General features: G+C 51.9%; 1 protein-coding gene across 5 annotated transcripts in view; it reads right to left on the reverse strand.

Annotated features, from left to right (window-relative positions):
- Window positions 1–27120, reverse strand: part of Fbln2 (fibulin 2) — a 61981-nt gene that overhangs the window by 17819 nt on the left and 17042 nt on the right. For all 5 annotated transcript variants that reach the window (XM_087904494.1, XM_087904490.1, XM_087904492.1 and 2 more), the window contains 4 exons: window positions 22446–23731; window positions 4786–4897; window positions 2393–2522; window positions 320–500 (listed from right to left, as the gene is read on the reverse strand). In XM_087904494.1, coding sequence (XP_087760620.1) covers window positions 320–500; window positions 2393–2522; window positions 4786–4897; window positions 22446–23731 — 1709 coding nt within the window. The remainder of the gene's footprint in view (window positions 1–319; window positions 501–2392; window positions 2523–4785; window positions 4898–22445; window positions 23732–27120) is intronic.

Below are 27120 nucleotides of genomic sequence, written 5' to 3' on the forward strand. Positions count from 1 at the left end.
GATGGAGAAATAGATAAGCAGACCTGCATGGTGCAATGGGGAAACAGTAGAAGGGTGTGGATATGGCCAGAGCAGCCAAGGTGGTGATGGTCACTGATGACTGGCGATTGGTACAGAGAACTGTGTGGGACTGCCATGCCAGCATCAGCAGGGTCAGAGTCTAGTCAACAGTCACAGAACCTTTGCAGAGCTCAAACCTCAAACCACACACAACAATGGACCAGGGTCCCCACTGCAGCCTGAGGTCACCCAGTCCAACCAATCTAAGAGCCCTAACCATCCTCCTCTAACTACCTCCACCTGGGAGGGTATCACCCACCTCTACGAGGGGCAGCCTCAGGCTCTGGTGGCCGGCGGACCTCAGGCACTATGAGGGGGTCTTCACCTTCACAGCAGGAGAGCATGACATGGTTGCAGGGATAGCCCAGGTTGGGGTTGGATTCGCACGACTGGCCCTCAGCCCGCACACGGAGTCCCAGGCCACAGCAGTCACAGCATTGCTGAGGAAGACAGAGCATCAGTACCTCAGAGCCTGCCTGCCTGCCTGCCTGACTTCCCACGGTCTGCATGCCTGTGACTCATTCAGGGTCCGTGGGCATAGCCTGGGGCAGGCTCTGGGGTGAATTAACATCGTCTAGTTCCTCTGTCTGTCTGTATGCTCTCCCAGGCTGGAAGGTGGCCTACATCCCAAGTCTGGAGAAGGTTAGGACTAATGTTAATTTTCTTTAATGGATGAATAGATGTCCCTTTGGAAAGAACTACAAATGAAGCCCAGCCCTGCTCACTATGCCCCACCCTTAGAAGCAGACCTGGATCCTGTCAGCTCAGCAAAGACAGCATTTCTCAAGGGCCCTTGTAATCCCGGTGACTTCATAAAGCACTCAGGACAGGGTCTACTTGGGAGAGCACCCGTCTCGCTCTCCCTGGGGCTCCTCCTTAGAGTGCATATGTGACAGATCTCCTGGTGTCATGTCAGGTCATGAAGCGACCTGAAGTAATGCCCAACAATGACATTTCAACAAAAAGACAGCGGTTGTATCCCTAAGGATATGCATACCCGCCCAGTGAACACTGCCAACCGCCACAGGGGAAATCAGATTTACATTGTCAAACTGTGACAGTAGGCTGGGTGTGGCAACAGCTCCAGCTGGCCGGCCTCCCTGGTACCCAGCCTGTGGCTGGACAGCTCAGCATCTCAGAGAGTGAGCTCCAGCTTGGGGTGACCAATCACATGCTCTGGTCACAGGGTAAAGTAAAGGTGATCATGTGCCCATTTTGAACCTCGGCTTCTAAAGGTCTTGCATGCCATGATAGTGTGAGTTTGGCATATGCCTACTCCCAGGGCCCAGGGTCGGTCTAATGGCAGGTGTTAGGTCACTGACATGTCCTTGAAGGAGAATGCAGGACACAGGTCTCTTCCATGTGAGCAACTGATTCTACCATGCACATCATACCATGCTGCCAAAGCAGCAGGGCCAAGCGGACAAACTGAACCAAAACCTTTCACTCTCTAATAAGGGGGTGATCTCGGGAAGGTCACACTGAGGAAGGCTGAGGCATACATGCACTCAATCTCTTTCTTAGAGCTCTATCTGAACCAGGACCAGGCAGCCCATTGTGGGAGAGAAGGTTCCATTCCCGGAACAGAGTCAGCTTAGCTGTGGGTCACCAGCGTCAGCTGGCTCCAGAGCAGCCAGCCAGTAATAACCACACAGGCCCAGCTGAACATTTGCTGATGCCAAGTCACAAGCACAGCTGTGGCGAGTGAATACCCCAGTCCTTCATATGATGCCGCAATACCCACTGCTGGAGACCATGTGACCACAAGTCCCAGGTGCTGGTACTGGGTCTTGCCCACCCCAGGAGGGTCAATTGGTTGCCCCTGTTTTGTGCACGTGGAAACTGAGACTGACAGAAGGGAAACTGACCTGGAGTAGAGGTAACCACAGAAGCCGGACTCGACACCTGCCTGCAGCAAGATCCTCTTCTAATCCCAGGCCATCCCCCCTTCTTCCCCTCCCTCCTGCTTCATCTCTGTCCCTGGAACAGCTTGGTCCTGCCTGTCTCTGGTCTCCAGCATACACATGCAAGGGAAACCAGCTTCTAGGCCATTGCATTGCTTGCAGTCACACCGATCCTGGGGCCACTGTGCACTCCAGTGCACACCCGCAGGCCTCTTCAGGCACACCCTGCCACCCTCAACCAGACCTGCCTCAGAGAAAGCAATGTCACCTGGGTTATTGGTGGAGCCGAACACATACTTTGTGGATTTGTCGACCAATGCCACAGCTGTCAGCTTTTCCTGGGCAGGCATGAGTCTGCCCCTACCCCACCCCCAAAGATGAGGGGTCACCACCCATCTCGGCCACAGTTGCGGAGGCGGGGGACTTGCCTTGTACAGGGAGATGCCACAGGGATCATTGTCCTCGGCTCCACAGGTCTCACCCTCCTTGGCCCCCACGACACCAGCCATGCAGCTTTTCTCCTTCAAGTAGGAGACACAACAGTGCCTCTGGGCTATCCTGAAATAGGGGGCTGCCTCAGTACCTGTCTTCCTGGGACCCTCCCCAGGAGGGTGACAGTCCCCACCTCACAGGAGGGAGGTGGAGTGGAGTACAGAGAAGGGAAGCCCCCACCTGAGGTCTACAGCAAGAGGGGCCAGGGCAGGCACAACCCCACCGGGTCCAAGGCCTGGGATGCACTGGCCTCAGAGCTGTGTCCTTGACCTCTGAGGAGAGGCTCTGGCCTTCAGAGTTCCACTACCAATCCTGAGAAAGTCAGGGAGTTTCAACCTCAGGAAGGGCAGGGTCGATCTGGTGGGGGGAGTGGTCACTACCTGACCCTCTCTGTTGGTTGTTTTTTCCTCTTTACTCTTTGGGTGACCCACCACCAAGCTCCCAAATAAATCACACAGAGGCTTATTCTTTCTTATAAAATTCCAGCCTTCACTTGGCTTCACTTGGTTTCTAGCCAGATTTTCTAATCTTAAATTATACCATCTACCTTTTACCTCTGGACTTTTACCTTTCTCCACTTCTGTGTATCTTTTCTTTCCTTCTTACTCCATGTCTGACCGTGTGGCTCGTCCCTTCTTTTCTCACTCCTTGATCTCTCTTGCTTCCTGATCCCTCTTTTTCTCCTATTTATTCTGTCTGTCTGGAAGCCCCGCCTATCCTTTCTCCTGCCTTGCTATTGGCTGTTCAGCTCTTATTTGACCAGCCAGGTGTTTTAGACAGGCACAGTAAAACAGATTCACAGAGTTAAACAAAAGCAACATAAAAGAATGCAACACATCTTTTCATCATTACACAAATGTTCTACAACATAAACAAATGTAACACATCTTAATATTTCACAATACCTCTCCACATGGCTAATCCATGGATGAGGAGGCTGGTAAGCCAGCAAAGCTTAGGTCATGGGAGGCGGGACTCAGCACTACGTGGGAGGGACACATGCAGGGGTCAGTTGTCCGGTAGTGGGGTTGTGGTCAATGTGAGGTCAGCTCCATCTCAAGAGGGATGTAAGTATTATGGCTACAAAGCTCAAGACACATGGGGTCTGAATACTAAGTGTGCCCTGACCATTCAGTTCTCCAAATGGGAATGGCAAAAAGAAAAGGGGAGGGACAAGGTTAGAATTTAAATTTCTCTCAAGAAGGCAGTGAGGTCAGAGAAGGTGGTGTACTGTCCTCTTTTTTACATCGTTGCTGCCTTTTGTGCCACGGTTGTCGGAATCGGCGATTGCAATTCTGCCGCTACTAGCAGTGTTTATGCCAGCAGCCCGAGGGAAATCTGTCCCCTCAGACACACCGACTCTATCACTCTCTGTCACTCAGGATTCAAAGGCTTAGGTGGAATCCTACTTCCCTGAGAGGCTCACCTCCTCTCCTGTGTCTCTCCGGAAGCCCTCATGTGTCTCCTCCTCAGCCTTAAACACTTTCTCCTTTCTCCACCTGGCTCCTCTCTACCTCTTCCCATCAGCTAGTGGCTGGTCGAACCTCCTAACCACAGGTGAATGTGAGTTTTATTTAAGCAGATACATCTTTGCATCATTAAATAAATGTTCCAGCGCATAAACAAAAGTAGCACACCTTAAAATAATATTCCACAACAGTGGCGTGTGCTTTTAATCCCAGCGCTTGGGAGGCAAAGGCAGGCAGATTTCTGTGAATTTGAAGTCAGCCTGGTCTACATAGAGTTTTAGGTCAGTAGGGCTACACAGTGAGACTATCTCAGAAGAGGAGGAGAAAGCAGAGGCAGAGTGAGCTGGACATTAGAAAATAGGGGTTTTAATCCTGGCCATACTACTGGTGGGCTGTGCAGCTCTAGGTGAATCACACAGCCTCTCTGAACTCCATTCTCCTTTTTGAAGAAATGAGTAGGCTGTGAAAGACGAGAAGGGGAGATAACAGCTGACTAATCCTGGCAGGGGAAGCAGAGCACACACATCTGAGCCACAGCACGGGTGGCAGAGGAGGACAGAGAGTGGCCAGGCTCTGGAGCATTCAGGGTGGCTGAACTGGGAGGGGTAACTGCAGGGAACCCCAGAAACCCCAAGGTGATGATGTTCCTTTGAATTTGCTCTCAGCTGCACACCATTGTATTTACCATCTGGCAACTGATACTCAGGACCAGTCATGTGATCAATCATCTGACTCTCAGGACCAGTCTGTCTCCCCACATCAGCCTAGCCAGACGGCTCTCTGCATTCACTTTGGATCACCTTCACACACCTGGGGCCCCGGGAAGACAAGAGCAGGTCCCCGCTCTCCAGGCCACTCACCTGCAGACATCGCTCTCAGCGCCGTTCTCAGGGATCTCCTGGCACTCATCATTGTCGATGGCCCACTGCTGGCCGGCTGCGCAGCACGTCTCAATCAGGTCTTTGGTGGAGCCTGTGGGTTGCAATGCGGAGGTGTGGTTGAGTTTGGGGGCCACCAAGTGCAGTGCACACTGTAGGCACTGGGCAAGGAAACCTCTTGCCCCCAACCTTCACCTACCCCCTGCCCTGCACGTCCAGCCCTTCCCTTCTAAGGAAGCACTAGGGAGACTTGGTCCTCCTGCAGGGTAGATAGAACAATGGGCAGCCAATGACTGGTTCCAAGGGAATGGGAAGAGTGTGTGTGTGTGTGTGTGTGTGTTGCAGGATGCTTACTCCAGAGGATCAGTTGCTTTTCTCGGGGATTTGGTTGTACTGATGAAGTCTAACTGATACAGATTAATACTAACTAACAGTATTATAACACAATGATCAAAGCCAAAATTGATGCATTCAAATAATGGTTTTTCTTAATACAACAACAGGAAATTTAGCAAAAAAAAAGCCATTTAAAAGAGAAATCTAGAAATAAATCAGCAGTAATCAATCATGTTGTCCAACACGAAGGGAATTGTTCTGTCTCTCTGTCTTGTTCTCTCTCCTCTTCCTCCTTCTTAGATTGATGTGTTATTTTGCTGCATGTATATGCACACATGAGTGTAGAGCTCACGAATGCCACAAGAGGGCATCAGATCCCCTAGAACTGGAGTTGTAGGTGGTCTTGAGCTACTATGTGGGTGCTGGGTACTGAACCTGTGTTCTCTGCTAGATCAGCAAGTGCTTTAACCACTGTATTTGAAACACATACCATGTATACATACTGGAATAGGGTCCATGTACTCAAGACATGAACTCTCCAGCATGTGAACTACAACTTTAATACAATTAGAACCAACGACCCAATCTGTTTATATGGTTTGTCAAGGTGATTCTCTAATTCACATAAATATCCAGGCCTGGTTGGACTAGCCTGTGATCCAACATTCAGACAGTCCTGCAGCAGAACTGTAGTTCAAGATCAACAGGGGCAACATTGTCAGACTGTCTCAAAACAAACCCTAAAAACAAAGAGGGGCAGGGACATGGCTCTCAACCAGGCTGACTCCATCCTTTTCCCTTTTCCGGGATCAAATCTACTCAGAGAATGTCTCCCTGACCTCTGTGTACCCCAACCCCATCGCCTCACCCCACTCAGCCTCCATTTACAAAAGTGACTACATATAGAAGCCAAGCAGGGAGGTACATGCCTGTAAACCAACCATTCTGGAAGCTGAGGCAGGGGGATTACAAATTTAACCTGGGCTCCATAAAGAGATCACACACACACACACACACACACACACACACACACAGAGTGTATAATGTGTATATGACAGAGATGGCCCATAGGCTGAGAACCCAGCATCTAAGACATAATGTGCCTTGGGTGGGGCATTTCATATCCAAATCCTAGACACTTGGTCTTCCTTCTACAGACTGGAATCTTCCCTCCCTAAGACTTTTCTAAGAAAGCCTTGTGGGATAACCAGATTGCACCAGATCCCGGGGTCTTGGCCAGACAACATATGATGGATGCCTTAAGAGATAACAATGACAGCCCCGACGTGCTGAGTGCCAGCAGCAAGCCAGGCATGGGGCCAAAGACTCCAGCTGCTGTTACTCCCTCTGCCCAGAGGAAGTGGAGGACTAGACGGCCCAGCCACACTTCCTCTCTTCCCTTTCTCTTGCAGGCGACTTGATCCAGCCAATCCTGAAAGTCCTGTGAACCCAGCCTCCAGCATGCTAGGGACTGCCTCGGCATGGACGTGGTGGTCTTCTCTTCTAGTTTCTTGGTCTCAGATCATTGTAGCCTGCACTTGGTAGACTTTCACTATTCCCCCTGGCTTTTCCCACCCCAGTTTTCTCACTTCAAAGGCATCTGGAGCTGTGACCTCATGCTGGAAGGTCAACCTATTTGGAACATAAGAAGGACTGGGTCTAATGTGGACTCAACATCTAAGATATGGGAGACAAGGTCACAATGAGGACTCCACCCCACAATTTCCAAGATGGGCCTGAGGAAGCTCCCACAGGTCTAGCTCCCTCCCTGACCCCAGACACCCTAGTCTCTCTCTCCCTCTCTCTCTCTGGGGATGTTTTTGTGCTCTCTGGATTCTGATCTGTGGAGAGTACACCAAGGTCTCACCTCTTCCTCACACTCTGACTCTGGTGATATCTTCTGATCCATGAGCTTCCTGTGTCACCTTGCCTTCGCCCCTCCTGCACTTCTGTACCTAGCCTGGTCATTGGAATTTGTGCCCAACCAGCAGTAGACTTGCTTCAGGTTGCCCCTGGCTTCCCAAGGCTGGCATGGTTGCCTCCTTTGATGCCTAAACTGCTGTCTTACAGGACCTTCTGTGTCAGCGAAGTCCCTGAGTGTCCTGAGGACCCTCTAGGTCAAATACATCCCCCCAGGGCCACCCACCTGCCTCATTGCTCTGCCTGACCCCTGACCCTCTGCTTCCATCTGTCCCACAATCACTTTCAGGATGGTACCCAGGTGACTGTCGGCACACAGGGCTCAGATGAGGGCTCCTTCGTGACTGTGGGGTCCCACGGATGGTCCTGCCTCCTTCTCCCCTTTTCCCTTCTCTGCTCTCTCTGCTCACTCATTCCTTGCTGTCTCAGGTTCATTTCTTCCCAGGGCCTTTGCTCTTGCTAGGCTGTCTGCCCAGAATCTTTCACCCCTCCCCTGCCTTGCCCCACCTCGACTCCCAACCAGGCCAACTCCTTTCCCCTCTGCAGGGATCACTTTTCCTCAGGAAGGGTGACCCTGGCTTCTGCGTACCTCAATTCTACCACATCACCTCACTTACCCTCTCTCACACTGCACTGACCTTAAGTAACTCTGAGTCACCTTAGGGAGCCCTGGAGCTCCACGGAAAACCATTACAGGTCAAAGTGCCACTCCCTGGTGTGCCAATCAAGGCCTACAAAGCAGTCCTCACCTTCTGCCTGGTCACTGGGGCCTCTGCTTGTCGCTGTCTTCACTGGTGATTATCTACGCTAGGAGCACCCTCCTCCTTCCTGTCCACCTGGTGAATGTCCACCCATCAGTCCTTAAGAAGCCCATGCAATATGACTTCCTGCCCCTCCAAATGGCCAGCACACACCTGCCTCTGGGAAGGTCAGCTGGCTCCCACTTCTGGCTACGCACAGAGACACACACACACTGCACCATGATATCCCTGCCGAGTGACACACTAAACCCAACACATCCTTGGAGGGTCCTGTATCCAAGAATGGACCTGAGTCACCGCAGTTCCGCAGTGGGCAACACAGAGCCCAGCATGGACCAAGAACAACACAAATTCTGCTTCCAGGTGGGGCATTCAGGCTCTCAGCATCCATCATCATCTAAAGCTCACACCAGCCTACGATGTCTGCACGTGTAGCTCAGAGACATGTCCTCCAGCACACATGGTGCGGTGTGTTGCACGCTTCTGAATGAACTAAGCCATCACAGCACAGCCCCAGAACCAATGCCTGGTGGAAGGCTGGGCCACTGCCCGTTCTGTGATGCTGTGGGCCCTTCTGCCTCTTCTGGAATGGTTGCACCTCCCTATTCCTTCCAAGGATGGCTGGGGCATCCTCACCTCCTGGTGAACAGTGACCTGGCCTGGCTCTGGACCACTTTGCTATCGTCTTCGGAGTATTGGGCTTCAGGGTCCTCCTAGCTAGAGAGTACAGTTGTTCCCCGACCCACCTACTCAGTCAAACCTCACCTCTCACACCCCTGGGTGGTAGAGCGAGAGAGAGATTCGGAAAACCCGTCCTGCACCCTATTGAGAGGGAAGATGTACAAACTCATTTTGCAGAAATTTTGTTATTAGGAAAACAAGAAATAGATGCCCAGGGTCCCAGGCCACTGAACAGTCTATGCTAGAAATGTCTCCAGAGACATGGTCTCTATGCAGCAACAAGTCACCAATGATGGCCAAAACCACCATGTGACATGTTTGTATCCCACAAGGATGACATGGGGAAAGACACTGGCCACAAGAAGAGACAAAAACAGGATAAGGTAACAGGACTAGAAAATCCGTAGGAATGATATAGCACAGTCTAGACACACAGACCACAGACAGCAAAGTCGCATGGTGGGCACCAGGGGTGGGGCTGAGTTCAACAGGGGCAGAGTTTCAGAAGTTGGGAGATCTCACTCCAGTGTGACTTCATTAAATGCTCTTCAGCTGCACGCTCCATACTTGGAAAGTTCATGCTATTTTAAAACACACACACACACACACACACACACATTGCAATACAATATAAAGAACTGCGAGCTGGGACTTCCCCTTCCAGGAATCTCAGATGCTGACAGGCACCACCATGAACCCAGACAGGAGGGTCCCAGACGCATGATGCATTTGTGACAGCAAAGATTCCAGGGATACCTAACAATCAGAGATGAAACAGCGAAGCGGCTCCCAGCCCATCACACACAGGCGTCAGGGAGCCCGAGGCAGATGCGTAGATGAAATGAAGTCATTCCTGAACGTGTTTTAGTCCGGGTTCAGGAGCTATATAAACTGACGTCTGTCTTTTAAAAGGATTACACAGAGATACACCAGGCATCTGAGTGGAGACCCAAGCCCCAGCACCAGATGGTGCCTTGGGGAGGAGCCCAGCCTTCTGGATACTGCAGGCAGGTATTAGCCATTCCAGAGCCCTTCCCTTGTAAATACATTCAGAGATTCCGGAGGCTACAACCTCCTTTGATCACAGAACAATGGCTGTCCCAAACAATCCAGCCCAGACATCAAGACCTCCTAGACAGTCCCCTTTCCCTGACACGAAAGCCCCCTCTCCCCCCCGAAGCATTCTGGCTTTGAACCGCTGCAGCACATTTTTCTCTCCTGGCAGGAAGGTAGCAGTGGGAGTCCCCACCAGAGCCCTGCCCAACAGGATGTTTGCTTTGAGGGCCTCAGCACACAGCCCAGAGAAGGACACAGCATTGTGGGTCCCACCAGCCTTGAGGGACATGGTGACATTTACTGTACAACCCAGGGTGAGCCTTTCTGGGCCACCCAGGAGCCTTGAGTATTTTTATGAGGCCTGTGAAGTAGACAAATCAGAAAAGGTCCTGACCTCAGCTCTGCCTTCCGCCCCAGGTTCACGGGACTGCGCAGAGGAGTGATAGGGACCCAGAAGGAACCATTGGGATGGGGGTTCCACCTAAGCCCACCCAGCTTTGCTTCTCTATATCTGACTCTCTGTCCCTTTGTTCTTCCCAGACCTGTTAACACACATATGCCAGGTACCTGCCTTCCATCATGCTCACCCAAGCCTGGCTGGTCCTGCTGTATGCTGAGCAGAGTCTTGAGTCCCACAGCAACTGCGGAGCTGCAGCCTGCACCTGTGGTACATCCCTTGGCTCTCAGTGGAGGGTCCTGCCACTCTGCCGCTTTTACAGATAGCTAGGCAGAGGCTCGACCTATCATATACCACACACACTCAGAGGCAAAAGAGAATGAAAAGGGGCAGCTACAAGGAAAGGTTCTCAGCACTATAATTCTCACGAATGTGACTTAAAACCAAGAGGAGATGCTGCTCTACCCTAGGGCCAAGGACGAAAGACAGCTGGCACTGGGGTGAACCAGAGATGAGAGTGGTGGGAAACCACCTGCCCCTGCCCCCACACACGTACAAATCAAGCACATGTCAACTTTGGGGTGCTCTGGAAAAGCATCGAGAAACATCAGTCAATGCTACACACCCTCCACGTAGGTGTGCAGTTAACACACAGGGACGCCTCCTGCTTCCCAGAGACACAGAGGGATGCTGCCAGCAGTTCAGACCTAAATGTCTATCAGCCTCGGAGCAGATCAGCAAGCTGTGATTCACTCCCACAGCAGAATGGCACTGAGACATTCTGCTTACCATCTCAACAGGAGTAGCAATTAACACTAAAAAAAAGCAATTTAACTGCTACACACAAGAATGTGAATAGTGAAGAATCTGGAGAGGTCCCCAGATTCTTCCCTGGGCAGCAGAGGAGAGGGTGCCTGAACAGGCCTTGGCCCATAACCATACTGATGAATATTTTGCATATCACCATAGAACCTTCATCTGGCAATGGATGGAGATAGAGACAGAGACCCACATTGGAACACTGGACTTAACTCCCTAGATCCAAATGAGAAGCAGAAGGAGGGAAAACGTGAGCAAGATAGGCAGGACCAGAGGGAACCGTCATCCGACGGTGGATGGCAATACAGACGGAGACCCACATTGGAGCACCGGACTGAGCCCCTCAAGGTCCAAATGAGAAGCAGAAGGAGGGAGAACATGAAAAAGGAAATCAGGACCACAAGGGGTGCGTTCACCCACTGATACAAGGGGACTGATCGAATGAGAGCTCACCAAGGACAGCTGGACTGGGACTGAACGAGCATGTGATCAAACCGGATTCTCTGAATGTGGCTGACATGGGGGCTGACTGAGAAGTCATTGACAATGGCACTGGGTCTTGTTTCGTCTGCATGTACTGGCTGTTTGGGATCCTAGTCTGTTTGGATGCTCACCTTCCTAGGCCTGGAGGGAGGGGGGGGAGGAACTTGAACTTCCCACAGGGCAAGAAACCCTGACTGCTCCTTGGACTGGAGAGGGAGGAGGAGAGGGAGTGGGGGGGGGAGGAGAGGGAGTGGGGGGAATGGGAGGGTATGGGGAGGAGGGGAGGAAGTGGAGATTTTTATAAACAAACAAATAAAAAAATAAAATAAAATAAAATAAAATGAATGTGAATAGGACTCAATGTGTTCTTCCAAAAGAGCCAGACACAAGTCGGGCCATTCCATTCTACAAAACAAACACAAGAATAGGTGATGCGGGATTCCCCTCTGTACGCTGTGAATACCATTGGTTAATAAAGAAACTGTCTTAGGCCCGCACAAGGCAGAACTTAGGTAGATGGGAAAAACTAAACTGAATGCTGGGGGAAAGAAGGCAGAGTCAGGAGAAGCTGGAACCTCCGCAGGAGACAGATACACTGACACTTCACTGGTAGGCCATGACCTCATGGTGATGCACAAATTAATAAAAATGGGTTAAATTAACACTTAAGATTTAGTTAATAAGAAGCTAGAGCTAATGGGCCAAGCAGTAATTTAATTAATACAGTTCCTGTGTGGTTATTTTGGGAGTTTGGGCAGCCAGGCGATAGGGAAACAAACAAGTGGGCTCATACAACAAATAGGCCAGGGCATTGGCAAGTCAGAACAATGATTTTAATAGGGCCAGGAGGGAGTAAGAGCTAACAATATGGAGGTATCACCAGGGAACACTGGTCTCCATCTGCTGGCTGAAGTGCCACATGTGTGCACAGGTGTGAACTCTCTGCGCTGTCCACTGAGACCTGAAGCACTGCTGTCTGCACATTAAGCTCCAATAGGACATTCAGCGAAGGCCTGTTCCATTGTGCTACATTAAAAGACTCTTGAGACTGTGTGCATTGGGCTTCAGGGGAGTTTTTGGAATAACAAACCCAGGGAATACAACCACCACGGTAAATCAGATGCTGGTTAATCATCCTTGATTAGATATTACCTTTACAAAACAAGTTTTACAGCCCGTCTTGGGAACAATTAGAGAAAGCAGAGCATTAGATGCCATTAGGGAATTAACTGGGTTAGATATAGCATCTATTTTTTAGAGTTTTAAGATACAGGGTCAAGACTACATGTGTCTATATGCTGGTCCTTTTATACACTGACTCTACAGCTGTGAACTCAACCAACTCAGTATAGGAAAATATTTCCAAAAGACCTGTATCTGTATTGAGCAAAGGTGCACAGACATCCTCCTGGTGTCTGTTCTCCAGACAGTGCAGTGTGTCTGTTGCTATGACCACATTGCATTCACCCTACCTCAGAATAACCAGCAACATGCAGGAATTAAAGTAGGATGTGCCCAAGATCTGGTCACAGGTTTTACATAGAGACTTAAGCGTCCTTCAGTTTTGGTACCAAGATGAATGTGGGAGGTCTCTGGAATCAGTTCCCTGAAGATACTGCGTGGTAACTCTCTGTGAATATCTAAGTTAGGGTTTCTATTGCTGCAATGCAACAACATGACCAGAAGCAGGTTGGGAGAGGAAAGTGTTTATTTGACACACCTCCAGATCATAGTCCATCATTAAAGGAAGTCGGAGCAAGAAATCAAGCAAGGCAGGAACCTGGAGGCAGGAGCTATGCAGAATCCATGGAGGGTTGCTGCTTACTGGCTTGCTCAGATTGCTTTCATATAGAAGAACCCAGGACCACCAGCCCAGGGACGGTACCATTTATCATGGGCTGGGCCCTCCCCCATCAATCACTAAATAATAAAATGTCCTACAACTGAATCTTATGAAAACATTTTTTTTCAATTGAGGTTCCCGCCTTTCAAATGACTCTAGCTTGTGTCAAGTTGACATAAAACTAGCCAGAACACAGTGTGTGTGTGTGTGTGTGTGTGTGTGTGTGTGTGTGTGTGTGTGTGTTGGTGTGTTGGTGTGTTGGTGATGATGTTTCCTCTAGGCATAACAACACTATTGCTGCCTTGAAATCAAAGCTGCAGTGGTTGTCCACACAATGCCCTTTGAAGGCTAAGCCTCCTAGTATTCCTTTGTGGAAGTGAGGCTTGAGCCCTACCCACTCCCCAAAGACACACCAATAGTTAACAAGAGATATAAGGGACCCACGCTAAGTTGTGTTCATATTCTTGTAACCCCAACTAAACCCATGGGTTCACCAAGACTTGTGTGGAATCATTTGGTCTGTCATTATGGTCTTAACTGGGATGAATAGACATTTGTTCATGCCTCCCTAGGAAACGCTAACACAAATGTAAGTATATGTGCACCCATGTGTCTCTGTGAGCATCAAATGAGTCTGCCCTGGATGGTAATGGTCCCACAAACAGTTCTAGCGGCCCACGATGGGTTGAGTTACAGAGGGCCTGCATCCATGGTCAAGGGCACATGCCCAGAGACTTAAAGACATTCCACTAGGTCTTACTTCTTCTCTTCCTCCTCTCCCTCCTTATTCTGCTCCTCCCTCCTCCCTCCTCCTCTTCTTCTTTTGGTTTTTCAAGACAGGGCTTTTCTGTGTAGTCCTGGCTGCCCTGGAACTAACTCTGTAGATCACTGGCCTTGAACTAACAGAGACCCTGCTTCTGCATTCCAAGTGCTGGGATTAAAGGCATGCATCCAAATGCTTTTGCACACTCATGTTGGTTTAATAAAATGCTGACTGGCCAGTAGCCAGGCAGGAAGTATAGGCAGGACAACCAGACTAAGAAAATTCTGGGAAGAGGAAAGTCAGAGTGTCAGTCACCAGCCAGGCGCAGAGGAAGCAAGATGAGAATGCCTTACTGAGAAAAGGTATCAAGGCACGTGGCTAAACATACACAAGAATACACAAATTAAAATAATTTGTTAACTTAAGTTGTAAGAGCTAGTTAGTAATAAGCCTGAGCTAATAGGCCAAACAGTTTATAATTAAAATAAGCCTCTGTGTGTTTATTTGGAACTGAATGTCTGTGGGACCAGGCAGGACAGAAATTTCCATCTACAAATAAGCCTTTCCACGAGCCTCTAGGATACAGTTCAGATCCAAACTGTCAGACACCCAACTTCAGACTCCCATGGATCACATGGCCTCTCCCCAGGTGTCTACACCTCACACCAAAATCTCCAGCACACAACTGAAGGCCATATCTATCAGGAAGTGTGCTGTTATGCTCATACCTGGGAAGTGGCACAAGAGGGTTCCTTATCCCTTGCCAACTGCACTTACTTGACCATCCTCCCCAGAAACTGCCCTCTCCTCATTCTTCCAAGCTGGCATTCTCCCTTGCTCAGCCCTGTTCTTTGCTCAGCAGGGAGACAGCCCAGAGGGGCAGAAGCCTGGAATCTCAACAACATGCTGACCTGACCGCCTCTGTTCCTCAAGCTACAGCCAGAGCTGATGCGGGGCCACCATGCCTGAGCCACAGGATGCTACTGGTCCCCACAGATCCAATAAGTCTCCTTCATGAAAGCGCTTCCCAAGGGCTTTGGCTAAGCTGGGAGGTCTTCACAGGGAAGGGAGCCCTGGCTAGGAGTCAGAACTCCCGATTCCATCTCAGAACTCCCTCCTTTGGCAGGCTCCTCACCTATCCCTAGCCTCTTCAGAGTTCTGGTTGTATGCCTGGGGATGGGAAGGAGCAGGGTGGTCAACACTCCCAGAAGCAAGGACAGGCCCACTGCACACTTTTGTGGTGCTTAAAGTGTTTGAATAAACTGCCAATATTCACATGATGGGAGCTTCCAGGTGAAATTCCAGATCCCAGGATTCTGAAGAAAACCAAAAGTGATCACACTCAGCCTCTCCGGCCCAGGAAACAACAGAACCAGCAGCTTCTATACATGTGGAATCTGACCTTCCACCAGCCCAGCATCTCTAACTGCTTCTGGGCCAGGAGACTCCCAAAGGTCTTGCGGACCCCATCCCCGCAGGGTAGGCCTTCACCTCTGTTCCCTACTGACTCCCAGGCATCCAACATCATCCAGGAGCTTGGCCCATCCCATCCCAAGCTCAGTGGCTCTCTAAGTATGAGCAGGACAGTCAGACCCTGTGCTCAGCTTCCCACACTCCACCACCTACATCCCAGAGACTCTGGCTCTCTGGCCCCTGGACTGAATGACGCAAAGAGGTCCAGGCCAGAGGCCAGAGAAGAGCCGGCAGTTTGCCAGCTACACACCAGCCCTGCTCTGCCCAATGGGCCCAGTGCCCTGTAATCATTCCAGAACCTCCATCTGAATAATAGAGGCACATTTGCCTGTTCAGTGTAGTTGGGCACTCAGAGGGATGGCATGCGGGGCTAGGAAGTAGGAAAGGCCAAGTGGGTAATCAGCACATTTCTCTGCTTCATTGGCCTTGGGACCTCGGACAGTTCCCTTAACCTCCCTGGGCCTCAATCTCCCATCTATAAAATGGGTATCATGATGGTGAACCCCTGAGGGTATCTCAAGAAATGAATAGATTCATACATAGCCAAAGTTGAATCCAGCACCTGACACATAATCCACCCGCTTGCTTACCCTTGGTAATGGAATGTCACCTCACAGGCAGGCAACACTGCAGGTAAAAAGGACTAGAGGCTGGGCATCCGTACATGGCTGGCAAAGGTGTGTCAGAGGAATACAGAGTGAAGGACAGGCAGAGAGGAACACTTAGCTAGAAGGAGAACACAGCACAGGAGGGGGCAGGCAGGGAGGAGCACTCAGCTGCACATCTGGAGGCAGCTGGAATGACAAACACATGGGTGGGGCAGGAAGTGAGCAGCTAAACACTCCAGCCCATCCCCAGCAGGCCTGGCCCTTGGCTCTTTGGCAGGAGGGACAGACTTCTGACCAGCAGAAAGGACACAGATCTATCCAAACCAAAGCACAAATCCACACTCCTTGCACTCCCCAGAGCACAACAACCCCTGCAGGGAAAGCAGGGAGCATGCCACACAGCAGAGCTCTGCAGCCACTCTGAGCTGGATCACATTGCATCAGGACTATCAGGACTTCTCACATCTTCCAGATGCAGAACTGAGGCTCAGAGAGGGTGAGTCCTTTGCCTGCAGTCACACAGACAGGAGGAGCAGGGGCTGGAATTCACACTCTGAGAGTCATACTGGGCTCTTTCCCAGTGTAACTGGGCGTGAAGCTGAGAAGCACTGTGCGCCCGTGGGGGTGAGGGTCTTGTAGAGTCCTGCAAAGTTCTCCTGTCTTCCGGTGGCAGGCAAGGGATGGCAGAAGGACCTCTGTAAGCCTCTTGTACAGGGCAGCCAAGGAATTGCCTGAAGGTTACACAGTGAGAAAGATCTGAGTCATCCTCAAGCCGGGATCCTCCCAGCAGGCCAGGCGGCAAGAGCACATCCTCTGCCCTTGTGCAGATCATGGGGAAATGCTTTTGTTGTGGGGAGCAAATAAGATGGGGCCCCTGAAGCTCCTGCCATGGTGTTGAGGACTGGCATGCAGGGGTAAAGAGACCCCTCATTCACTCTCTTGCTCATTCCTCAGGGCCTGCTGAGGACTCCGCAGCTGCTCTCCTCAAGGCAGACTTCTGACAGGGCTGGCTATGGGGAGCATCAAAAGCGGCAGCGTCACCGGTGCTGAGCCTGCACACAAGGACTCTTCATCTTTGGGTTAGGATAGGCTGGAGCATACCAGTCGAGAATGAGAAACCTTGGGGAGCAGAGATGAGTCAGTGTGGGTCAAAGACAAGACCATGGGGATCGAAAACACCAGATGGAGCAGAGACAAGACCATGGGGATCAGACCAGGCAGAGCAGAAATGAGACCCTGTGGGGCAGAGGAGACATCTGTGAAGAATACCAGAGGCACCGGCAGTGGCACGGCTTGGGAGAGTGGCAGAGAGGCAACCCCATAGCCCCGGAGGTGGCACATGGTTGGGAAACCCAGTAGAGAGGTTCCTGAGCATCCTAGACCATCAGGAATCCACTCTTCAGTGGGCAGAAGGGAGGCAGCAGTCATAAGCTGAGAAATCAGCTGGAACAGGATGTGGAGTCCATGCATGATGAGAATAATCTGAAATTAGGTTTAGATGATTTCTGCATAACTGTGAATATATTAAAAGCCACTGAACTATGCCTTCAAATGCAGGGGACTTCTGGCTATAAATATGATCTCAATAAATCTGCTTTTAAAGAAAGACATTAAAGAAACAGAAGATTTAGAGAAAGCTGGTCCCCGTGGAATGGCAGCCCTGAGAGACACCATGAGAACATCCCACTCATAAAGATGACAGGATATTTAGAGAAACTTTGATCCCCATGGTCTCGTTCCCCCAGGCATGGTGGTATACATCTGTGCCGGACAGTTTGTACTGTCAACCTGACACAACCTAAGTCACCTGTGAAGAGGGAATGTCAATTGACCACACTGGCCTGAGGCCATGTCTGAAAGAAATTGTATTGGTTGATAATTGATGTGGAAGGGACCAATTAAAGAACCCCCCACCCCGTGGTCCTTGACTTCAGACTGTGAGGACAACTTTAAATGTAACCAGTGCCTACAGAGAGGATAGTGCCTAGGAAACCCATATGAGCTACCTGTGAGTCCTCCATGGGAACTAGAGCCTGATCTTCCCACAGCCACCATCTCTGCGTGACCTTTAGAAAAGCCCCTTGACCTGGGAAGATTCCCCATTGTGTCTGCCAGAGTACATCACTCCAGGGTTCAAACAGTGGCCCAGAGTAACAGACCCAAATCCAACTGCCAACCACTGGCGGTGACACCATAGCTCAGATGGAGGGTTAGCAGCCACCTCTGTCCAGTGGGAAGGGCTGCCTCTCTGTCTGCCCAGTGGCTGGCCTGTGGTACGTGAGCCCAGCGTGGTCACACCTGCCTATCATTCAACAACACCAGGCAGAGGTGCAGTTTCCCAGAGGTCTTTCCACTTCTAATGACTATGAGCATGCTCTGTGGAGAAGCTGACAGGTAGACCAGTGAGGGCCAGGATGGCAGGTTCGCAGAACAGAAGCAGGGCACCTCTGACAATACTGCTCAGTTGTCCCTATGGATCCTAAGGGCACTGGATCCAGGAGGCCCTGGCACAGCCCCCAAACCGCAGTGTTCCAGTCCCATACATGAGCCAGCCTGGCCTCTGCACAGCCACTGTATGCTCTAGATCATCTCCAGACTACGGTCACACATCGCTATGCTGTGCGGACTGATTTTTAGGGCATAAGGACCAAACTGCTTGTTTCACACAGGTTCAATTCTTGTTTCAAATGTTTTGTAACCAACGCTGGTGGAAACACAGACCATAGGGTCCTCTGCACCTCCAAAGCTCTGACAGGAAGGTCAGCACACTCGCTACAGCTAAGCTGTAGTCAGGGCCTTGCTGAGGACAGCAGAGGCTGCAGCAGAAGCTGGGGAGGCCCCGGGCTCCTCCCAGCACCACAACCACCCAGCAGCCCTGGCACATTCTATGTCCAGGCCCTATGAGCTGGCAGTGGGGTGGGTGAGGGAATGGGATCAGAGGATCCCCAAGTTCCTGCAGGGAACAACTTTATACACAGCCCTTCATCCTCATGATGCCTGAGACACCTCACAGGTTTAAAACCCCTGTGGGCTCAGACAGGCCCAGACCTTTTTGGTAAGTGGAGTGCTGAGGAGAGATGACCCTGCACATGCCCGGCTGCACTCTGCCACTAAGCTACACCCCGTGCTCTTTTGCTGTCACCTTTTCCTTTGGGGACAGGGTCTCAATACATTGCCCTGGCTGGCCCTGGTCTGGAAGCCCCACTGTCACAGCCTTCTAAGTAATGGATTAATCTATGCCTCACCAGACATGGTTCTGGGCCCAGATCTGCATCCTAGGATAGGCATGGTGCCCTGGGTTTGGCTTCTGCCCCTGCGTCAATAGCTCTTCCTCATATTAGCTAGAGAATCTCCTCTTAATCAGATTTTATTCCTACTTGCTGCAGGAACTTTATAGACACCCCCCTTCACGGGGCCCCTCCTAGCACTAAGCACAGGCATTCTCTCCGCCAGCAAATCTCCCTGACCCACAAGAGATGGGCACAAGGTAACACTACCTCACGCCAGTCTTCCCTCACTATGTCCATAGGCCAGAAAGAAGGCAGAGCTCTCTGGAACCTTCTGGGTTTTGGTGGGGACAAAGAGGCTTAATCATCACTGAGTTTATATACTAGTGCCCAGAGAATGGTGCCTGTGACAGGCAGGAACTGGCACCTGTACCTGAGCACCAGATAGACACCTTCCCTGCAGAATGAGGTAGCCCCAAGGAAGGGAGTCCTTCCTGCCCAGCTTTCTGACAGCCTCTTCAAGGCCAAGCCACCTCCTGCTTTTTCTGCAGCTCCTTCTGCTATGCCAGTCCAGTAGAATCAGTACCCTCCCAAAATCCCTTGAGTGACAGCAGAAACAGACGTCAGAGCCCCTCTCCACGGCCCAAGAGGCAAGCATGTGGCTTCCATTTAGGCCACATCTGGACATGCTCAGGCAGGGACAGCCCAGCTGAGGCAGTGGAGATCCCTGGTACAATTCTGACTCCCAGGCAGGACCCCCGCCCCAGTTAGGCCCAGACAGTGGATAGAAACCACCTTCTCCAGGCCCCAGAGCTGCCATGGCAACAGGGCTAGGGTCATTTCCGGCCTGCCTCTCAGTGAGCCCAGAAGGTTGAGTAGGGCAAAGCTGTCTCTCCCAGCTTCTCCCCCACCTATAGCCCTAAACTCCCCTCCAATAGCAGCCTGGAGACTCTAAGTTTCAGGCTCCACTTTTCTCAGAGGCTTGGCAGGCCACCAAAGCCCCACCCACAGGGCCTGCTGTCACCCACCCTCACCAGCAGCATGCCCCGCTGGCTGCGCCTTTATCTGCTTAATACACTCCACTCTGCTAGGCCCCCAAAGGGATGGCTGAGCCCGCCTTGTTCTCCAGCACTGCCCCTGACAGAGGCTGGGCCCCACGAATGCCTGCTGAGGAGAGCTGTGGCTGAAGGGCAGACGAGAGTGGAGTCAGTCACATCTCATGCTCTGGGAGCACTCAGCTCCATGCTGTCGACAACCACAAAGGAGCTTGCTGCAGTCTCAAAACAGCCCTGAAGTAGGGCTTCTACACTGCCTGCGGATGGAGAAACTGAGGCACAAAGGGCCAAGCCATTTGCCTACGGAGGGCTCTGGGTCCTGTTTTAAACCTCCTCTTCCTCAGCTGAATCTGCAGGGCCCTCGTGGCCCTGCTGACTATAATCTGGGCCTTTGCATGAGTTGGGCCCCCGTTAGGATGGCCCTGCAGTAGGTGAGGGTACTTCAGGCCTAAGTCTCCAGCAAATCCACCAGGTGAGCAAAGCTGCTTCCAGATTCCTTGGAGTCACCGGGGAAGCCAGGGCTTTTCCTATCCTGGAAACCCAGAGGCTGCAGGCCAAGGGCACTGAGCCCTCCCACACACATGCACTTCATTAGACCTGCCCTGCCCCCTGCACTTCCAGGCTCAGGGCGGAGAACAACCTGGGCCCCAGGCCCAGTCAGTCACAGGCTGCCTCTATAGCCACACCTCCCTAGCAGGCTGGGAGCAGGGGAGCCACAAGGAAGGAAAGCAGGCTGGAAGCAGAGATGCTGGTGGTACGAGGACCATAGGCCTGGAACCATGCTCGTCATAAAAGACACACTTTGTGGCCCACTCACTGCACAGAGCCTGGAGCAACAGGACAGGAACATGCTCACAAGACAACTACCTCAGAGCCCCTCACCCACTCTGTCTGAAAGCCCTCCCAGGCCCTTCCCTGACATCCATCCCTCAAAGCCCGAGGCCCAGGGCCATATCAGCCCACTCCTGCTTTCCTCGGGGCCATTGGGGCCCTGCTCACAAACAACCCTGCAGCATGGAGCTGAACAAGACACAGGCTCTGGCTGTGGGGAAACCACATAATTTCCCAGGCACCATTGCAAGGAAAAGGGGAAGAAAGTAGAGTTGGTGGGTTGGAGGGAGTTGAGACAAGACTCAACTGTTCGGGGAAGACTTCCTGGAGGAGGCGCTGTCTGAACTTAGCAAATGCTGAGAACAGCCGGGAGATCAGATTCTCAGGGAGACAGTGAGTCAACGGAGTTGAAGAAGAATGAGGAAGAGAGGCTGGCAGTGGTCTCCCGCCGGTTCCAACCATCATCCAGTGTTTAGAGAGCGCCAGCTGTGCATAAGAGGTACTGGAGCCCTTGGGCTCAGCCCCAAACCTGACTGGTATAATGCTAAACATCAGAAAATAAGCAAGGACCTAAGTAATCGTGCCTCTAATGTCAGCTTTGACTGAAAGAGATCAAAGCTGCAAGAAGGCAGGCGGGTGGCAGAGAAGGCACCCTGAGGAGGCGACCTGTCACAGAGAAAAGGACTAAGTTATCCAGACACCTGGAAAAGCATCTCAGACAGAAGCTGTGGCAAGTGCAAAGGTCCCGAGGCCAGAGGCTGCCTGTCCAAGACTGAAAATGAGCTAACTATGAGAGCGAGGGGATCGGGGAGGAGCGGAGGAAGTGTCTGGGCAGCTGAGAAAGACATGTGGACACCACGGGGACTTTAGCGTCTACTTTGTATAAGGTGTGAGCCACTGAGGGACTGATGCATTAACCAGATTCATGGCTGGAAGGAGCTGCAGAGTTAGAGCCACGATAGAACATGTCCCCTCTGCCACCAGCCCACTGCTGGGCTTCTATAGGAGGACACTCACAGACAGTTGACCAGACCTGCTGAGCCCTGTGATTCCCACTAAGACACCTTTGGACTCTAATAGGCAGGACTTTACTCTATTCTGATGAAGAAAACCTTCTGTGCCCTCAGTCAGAGCCCACCAGGGACCCCATACCTCCTAGAATAGGACCTCTCTGTACCCCTCGGCCAAGCCTATGAAAGGGTAGCTGCTGAGATCCCTTGCCAATGTCTTTCTGTCTTAGGTAGGCCTGCAAGAAAGCACCATGGAAACCTCCACCAACCTATACCACTTTGTCTCAGGCCTGAGAGATGGCAGCTGAAAGGAACCTGTAGGCAGTGACAGTTCCTTCCAGGCTCAGTTGTCCTGCAGGGACACAGGAAAGGGCCTTACCATCAGGACCACCTCTGGGGACAGAATGTACTGAGTTAGGGTCTGTATCCTCTTCTGCCCGGGATCGAGGTTGCGGGTGCTGGGGTATTTCTTCAGGCACCTCTGAGGAGGGTGTGACCTGGGCTCTGTCAGGCGGCAGTGTGGAAAGGGTGGGGTAGCTGCTGGACTTCACTGGGTCCTCAGGAGAGCTGTCTGTGGCCAGAGATGGCATGAGACCAGCCAGGCCTGACTTAGGCAGGGGAGCATCACCCTCCTGCCCTGCACTGGGAGGAGTGGCCTGGGCATCAGGAATAAGGTTCTCTTCTGGTCCTGCCTTGGCTTCAGCCTCCTTCTCCTGGACAGGCAGGTCAGGTCCGGCTGGGGATGCTGTAGGCAAGCCATCCGGCCTCCCGGGGTCACCTGCTGCTGGTGGCTCAGTGACCGCCATCTCCTCCACTTCATCCTCCTCTTCCTCATCAATGTCCTGTGTCACTCTCCTGGCTTTGGCCTGCATGGGTGCTGGGGGACCCAGGGCAGCAGCTGCTGTGGGTCTGGGGAGGGCAGCTGGCCAGGGAGTTGCTCGGATGGAGGATGGTGGCAGATTCCCGCCTTCTAGAGCAGCTGGGGGGCCCTCTGCACCTGCCTGGATCTCATTCACCGTGGCCATGGTGGTTTCTGCCTCAGCCACCTCCTGATCATAACTGTAGGGGTCTTCATACTGTCGCTCAGCGTCACCATCCTCTGCATCTGAGAAGTTCCCATGGCAACCAGGCAGCTGGTAGCAAATGAGCTCACCGCCCACATCAGGGCAGTGGCAGGCCCGGCAGGGTGAGAGATGGACAGTGTGGCCAGCTGCATACTTACGGCCAGTGTGGACACAGCCCACCTGGCCACACTGAGGACAACTGTCAGCCACCACCACAGCCTCGATGCAGTTGGGTGGCAGTTCAGGGCACAGCATAAACTGGCAGCTGATCTTGCCACCACCCTGCGGGCAGGAGCACTCGGTGCTACCAAAGTCCACGAAGTAGGACTGGCCGGCTGGCACACGGCCATCCACGAAACCTCCCTGCACACAGTCATAGTACTGGTAGCCTTCACAGGCACAGCCCTGCTGCACACAGGTGGCGCAGCAGGCTCCTGGCTCCAGGGCTTCCTCGATGCAGTTCTCCAGTAGTGGACACTCCACGCCTGTGCAATCCTGCCACGGGACCGCCATGCCTGGGCTTAGAGTCAGTGCCGTGACCAGGGCCAATGCCAGCCACGCTCCTGCAGACTCCTGGAGCAGCATCACGTCTCGAGAGGCCCTGGAAGGATGGAGAGGAAGCCAGTCACGCCAAGGACACACACAGAGATGAGGTGCACACCCCAACATGTGTACACATAGCACACAGCCATCTCCACCTCCAGGCATGCCCCTCTGCCCACACTCATGCAGCCTTCGGGCCTGGTCTCTCTCACACACAGACAGCCACATGCAGGGAAGATACATGAGCATGTGTCAGTCAGGTGCCACAGATGCTGAAGTAGGTCAGCAATTTGGCCCTACATCTGTGTGCTCAAGGTGACTTGAGCCCTCTGCGTCATCTAGTCCATAGTCACACCACACACACACCACACACACACACACACACACACACACACAGGTAAAGGCAAGTGAGTACACTTGAGTACATGCTCACTCAGTCCAGCACTGTGGCCTCACCCTGCCCAGTCACCCAGACACACCCATGGATCATTCTGCACGCATATTCCCATGCCCATGTCTACATACAGCCACCAGAATCCCAGCCATGGCTGCCAGCCAGGGGGTGTGACGAGGGGCACAGGGCAGGAACAGGCCCCCTCTAGGCTCCAGCACAGCCATCCAACCCTGTGTATGCTGCATCCCCAGCCATAAACTCCAGAGTTCATGATCATCTCTCCCATGAGACCCTGGAGCTTCAAGGTCAACCTTGGACATTCCCACCATCTTCTCCCAGCACCTTGCTGTCTCTGTCCTGCCCATCTCCAAGATCAGCTCTCTTCTGCTCTGCTGCCCCAAGCCACACCTGCCCTGCCTGATTCCCAGATTAACCATCACCCCATTGTGCCTCCCTGACCTTCCCTGGGATGCCAGAGTGATCCAGGTGTCTAGCTCCCATCACCAGCAAGAAGCAGCCATGCCCTGCACTGGGTTCGTTCCCCCCACCAATCATAAATGCTCCCAGGAGCCTCCCCTTTCCTGCTCCCTGCTCTCCTCAGAGTCTTCCACAGCCATTCAAATCCTCACTCCTGCAAAAGTTACAGATCTACACAGGCACAATGACTCAACATCAAGTCAGCCCCTGGACAGCACAATCCCCTGAAGTCACGAACAGGGATTCTCACACCATCCATTCTGATGGTACCTGTTTGGTGTGTGTGTGTGTGTGTGTGTGTGTGTGTGTGTGTGTGTGTGTGTGCATGTGTAGGAGGGTTATGTATGCATTTGTTCCTGGGGGGTCACATACTGCATATGTGTATATGTATGAGTGTGACTGTGTGCACATGCGTGATGTCAAAGAACAACCTTGGGTTTCATCCTCAGAAACACTGTCCACCTTCTTTAAGACAGGGTTCCTCACTGGCCTGGAGCTGGACAATTAGGAAAGACTAGCTGGCCAGAGAGCTCCAGGGCTCCTTCCTTCTGTCTCCCCAGAGCTGTGATTACAGGGACATAGCATCATGCCTGGCATTTTATATAGGTTCTTGGGATTGAGCCCTGGTGAATGCCTCACTGATTGAGCAAGCCCAGCCCTGTTTTTTTATCTTTTAGAAAACACAACAAAGTATAGTCCCTGGGTCTCAATATTTGTCGATTTGATTTGTTTTAGGGGAAGACTTTGTTTGTTTGTTTGTTTGGGGACAGGTCTCACATTGTAGTGTCGGCTGTCCTTGAACGCGAGAGAATTCTCCTTCCTCAGCCTCCCAAGTACTAGGGTAAACAGGTCTACACCACCACATGCAAGTCTCACTTTTAACACTAAGAAGATGGATTGTAACTTCTTGAAGGTCTGGGGTGAGAAGGAGGAGCAGAGAAGGTGCTGAGCTTTCTGGAGAATGGATGTGCCTGGGATACCCAGCTCCCGCCCAACCCAGGCAGGGTAAGTATGGCCTGTTGGCATGGCCTGAGCCCTGAAGGAAGCAATGAAAGAATGGCATCACCAGTTGTGGCTACCAACTGGCAGGAATCTGTGCTAGGTGCGTCTAGGGACTCGTATTTTGTCAGCCAGTAAGATGGGCCAGCTGGCTGACCACCCCAAGCTGATGGCCCTGGGGTAAATGGTACATGCCCACCTGTTCCAGGCATTTGTGGCTCTGTAAAACAGTAAATAGAGAATCTGGGAAGGGTCTGGTTGCGAAGCCTGCTATCCTGGGGACTCAGGAAAGACATCTGACAGGAGGTGGCATCTGACAGACTTGAGGAGGCAAAGTGCTTTGTGCTACGGACAGCAAGTGCATGGGCTTGAGGCAGGAGCAGCAGGACACAGGGAGGGACTCGGGTAGGGGGGAGGATGGGGACTGGGAACAGGTGAGCAAGGAGACAGTAGTGAAAGCAGAGCAGTGTGTTCTCCCGAGTGAGGGATGTGGTATGCCTGCAGCCCGGGGGCCTGACAACCATGTGGACAACCTGTGTCGAGTCCAGCAGAAGACAGAGAGAACAGGAAGTGTGGGCTGGCCCAGGAGAACAAGGAACGGAGGAGGAGGTGCTTGCTGTGAAGATCAAGTCCACAGAGTATGCAGACAGACAGACTCTGGTCAGGCAGGGAAAAGAGGAGAGGTTTTGGAAGCCTAGAAGAGGAAGCCACAGATGGAGTCCATGCATGTGCTGGAGACGTGAAGTTCTGTTGGGACTGGGAAGGGTTTGGGAAGCCAGGAACCACACCATAAAAATAACCCTGAAAGAGGGAGCCTGTGTCCATGCCAGGCACGGAATCGGGGATCTCTGGAGCCCCCGTAGCTCTTGCCAGCTGACTCAGTTCTCACCTGCTGCAGGATAATTGCCACACTGTGAACCCCAAGATTACATTATTTACTGCAAAAACCTGTTTCTAGCTCTGGTGTGGCTCAGCTCTAGTGCACACCTCTAATCCAAGAGCTTTCTGCTTGAATACTGTAAACAGGATTAAATAAAGTCAACGATAGGTCAAGAGGCAAAGCAAGCAATCAGTCGACAGGAGTTGAATTGTTAAGTGATTATTAAGAAAAATAATAATCAGGAAGTGGTTATTAAGAAAAAAGATCACATGGAGTAAGAGGGAACCAGGAGAACAGATAGAGAGACGCACAGGAAGTAGAAGGGAGGGACATTCAGTTGGAGGAGTTTGGTTTGAGATGGTGTAGGGAAGGCGGGAGGTTTCAGGGGATGTAGGTATAAATGAAGGTGAGCTGGGTGCCTGCTCTGCCTCTCTGAGACAGCAGGCTTTCACCCCCAGCATCTGGCTTCCAGGTCTTTATTGGTAGAATTGAGCGATTGAGATTTTGGTAAAAAAAAAAAAAAAAAAAAAAAACACCTCTCATCCTTCCAGAGGTGACAGCAGGAAGGGGAAGGAAGATCCAAGCAGCCTCCAGTCTCCACAAACCTCCAGTGAACCCACAGGCCTTCAGGCCCTTCACTAGCCTTCCCAGTTGTCTCTTAACATTCATGGATGAAGTTTCCCAGAGTAAGGTCTCA

Source organism: Myodes glareolus, chromosome 3 (assembly GCF_982192425.1).
Source record: "Myodes glareolus chromosome 3, mMyoGla1.1, whole genome shotgun sequence".
Classification (NCBI taxonomy): domain Eukaryota; kingdom Metazoa; phylum Chordata; class Mammalia; order Rodentia; family Cricetidae; genus Myodes; species Myodes glareolus.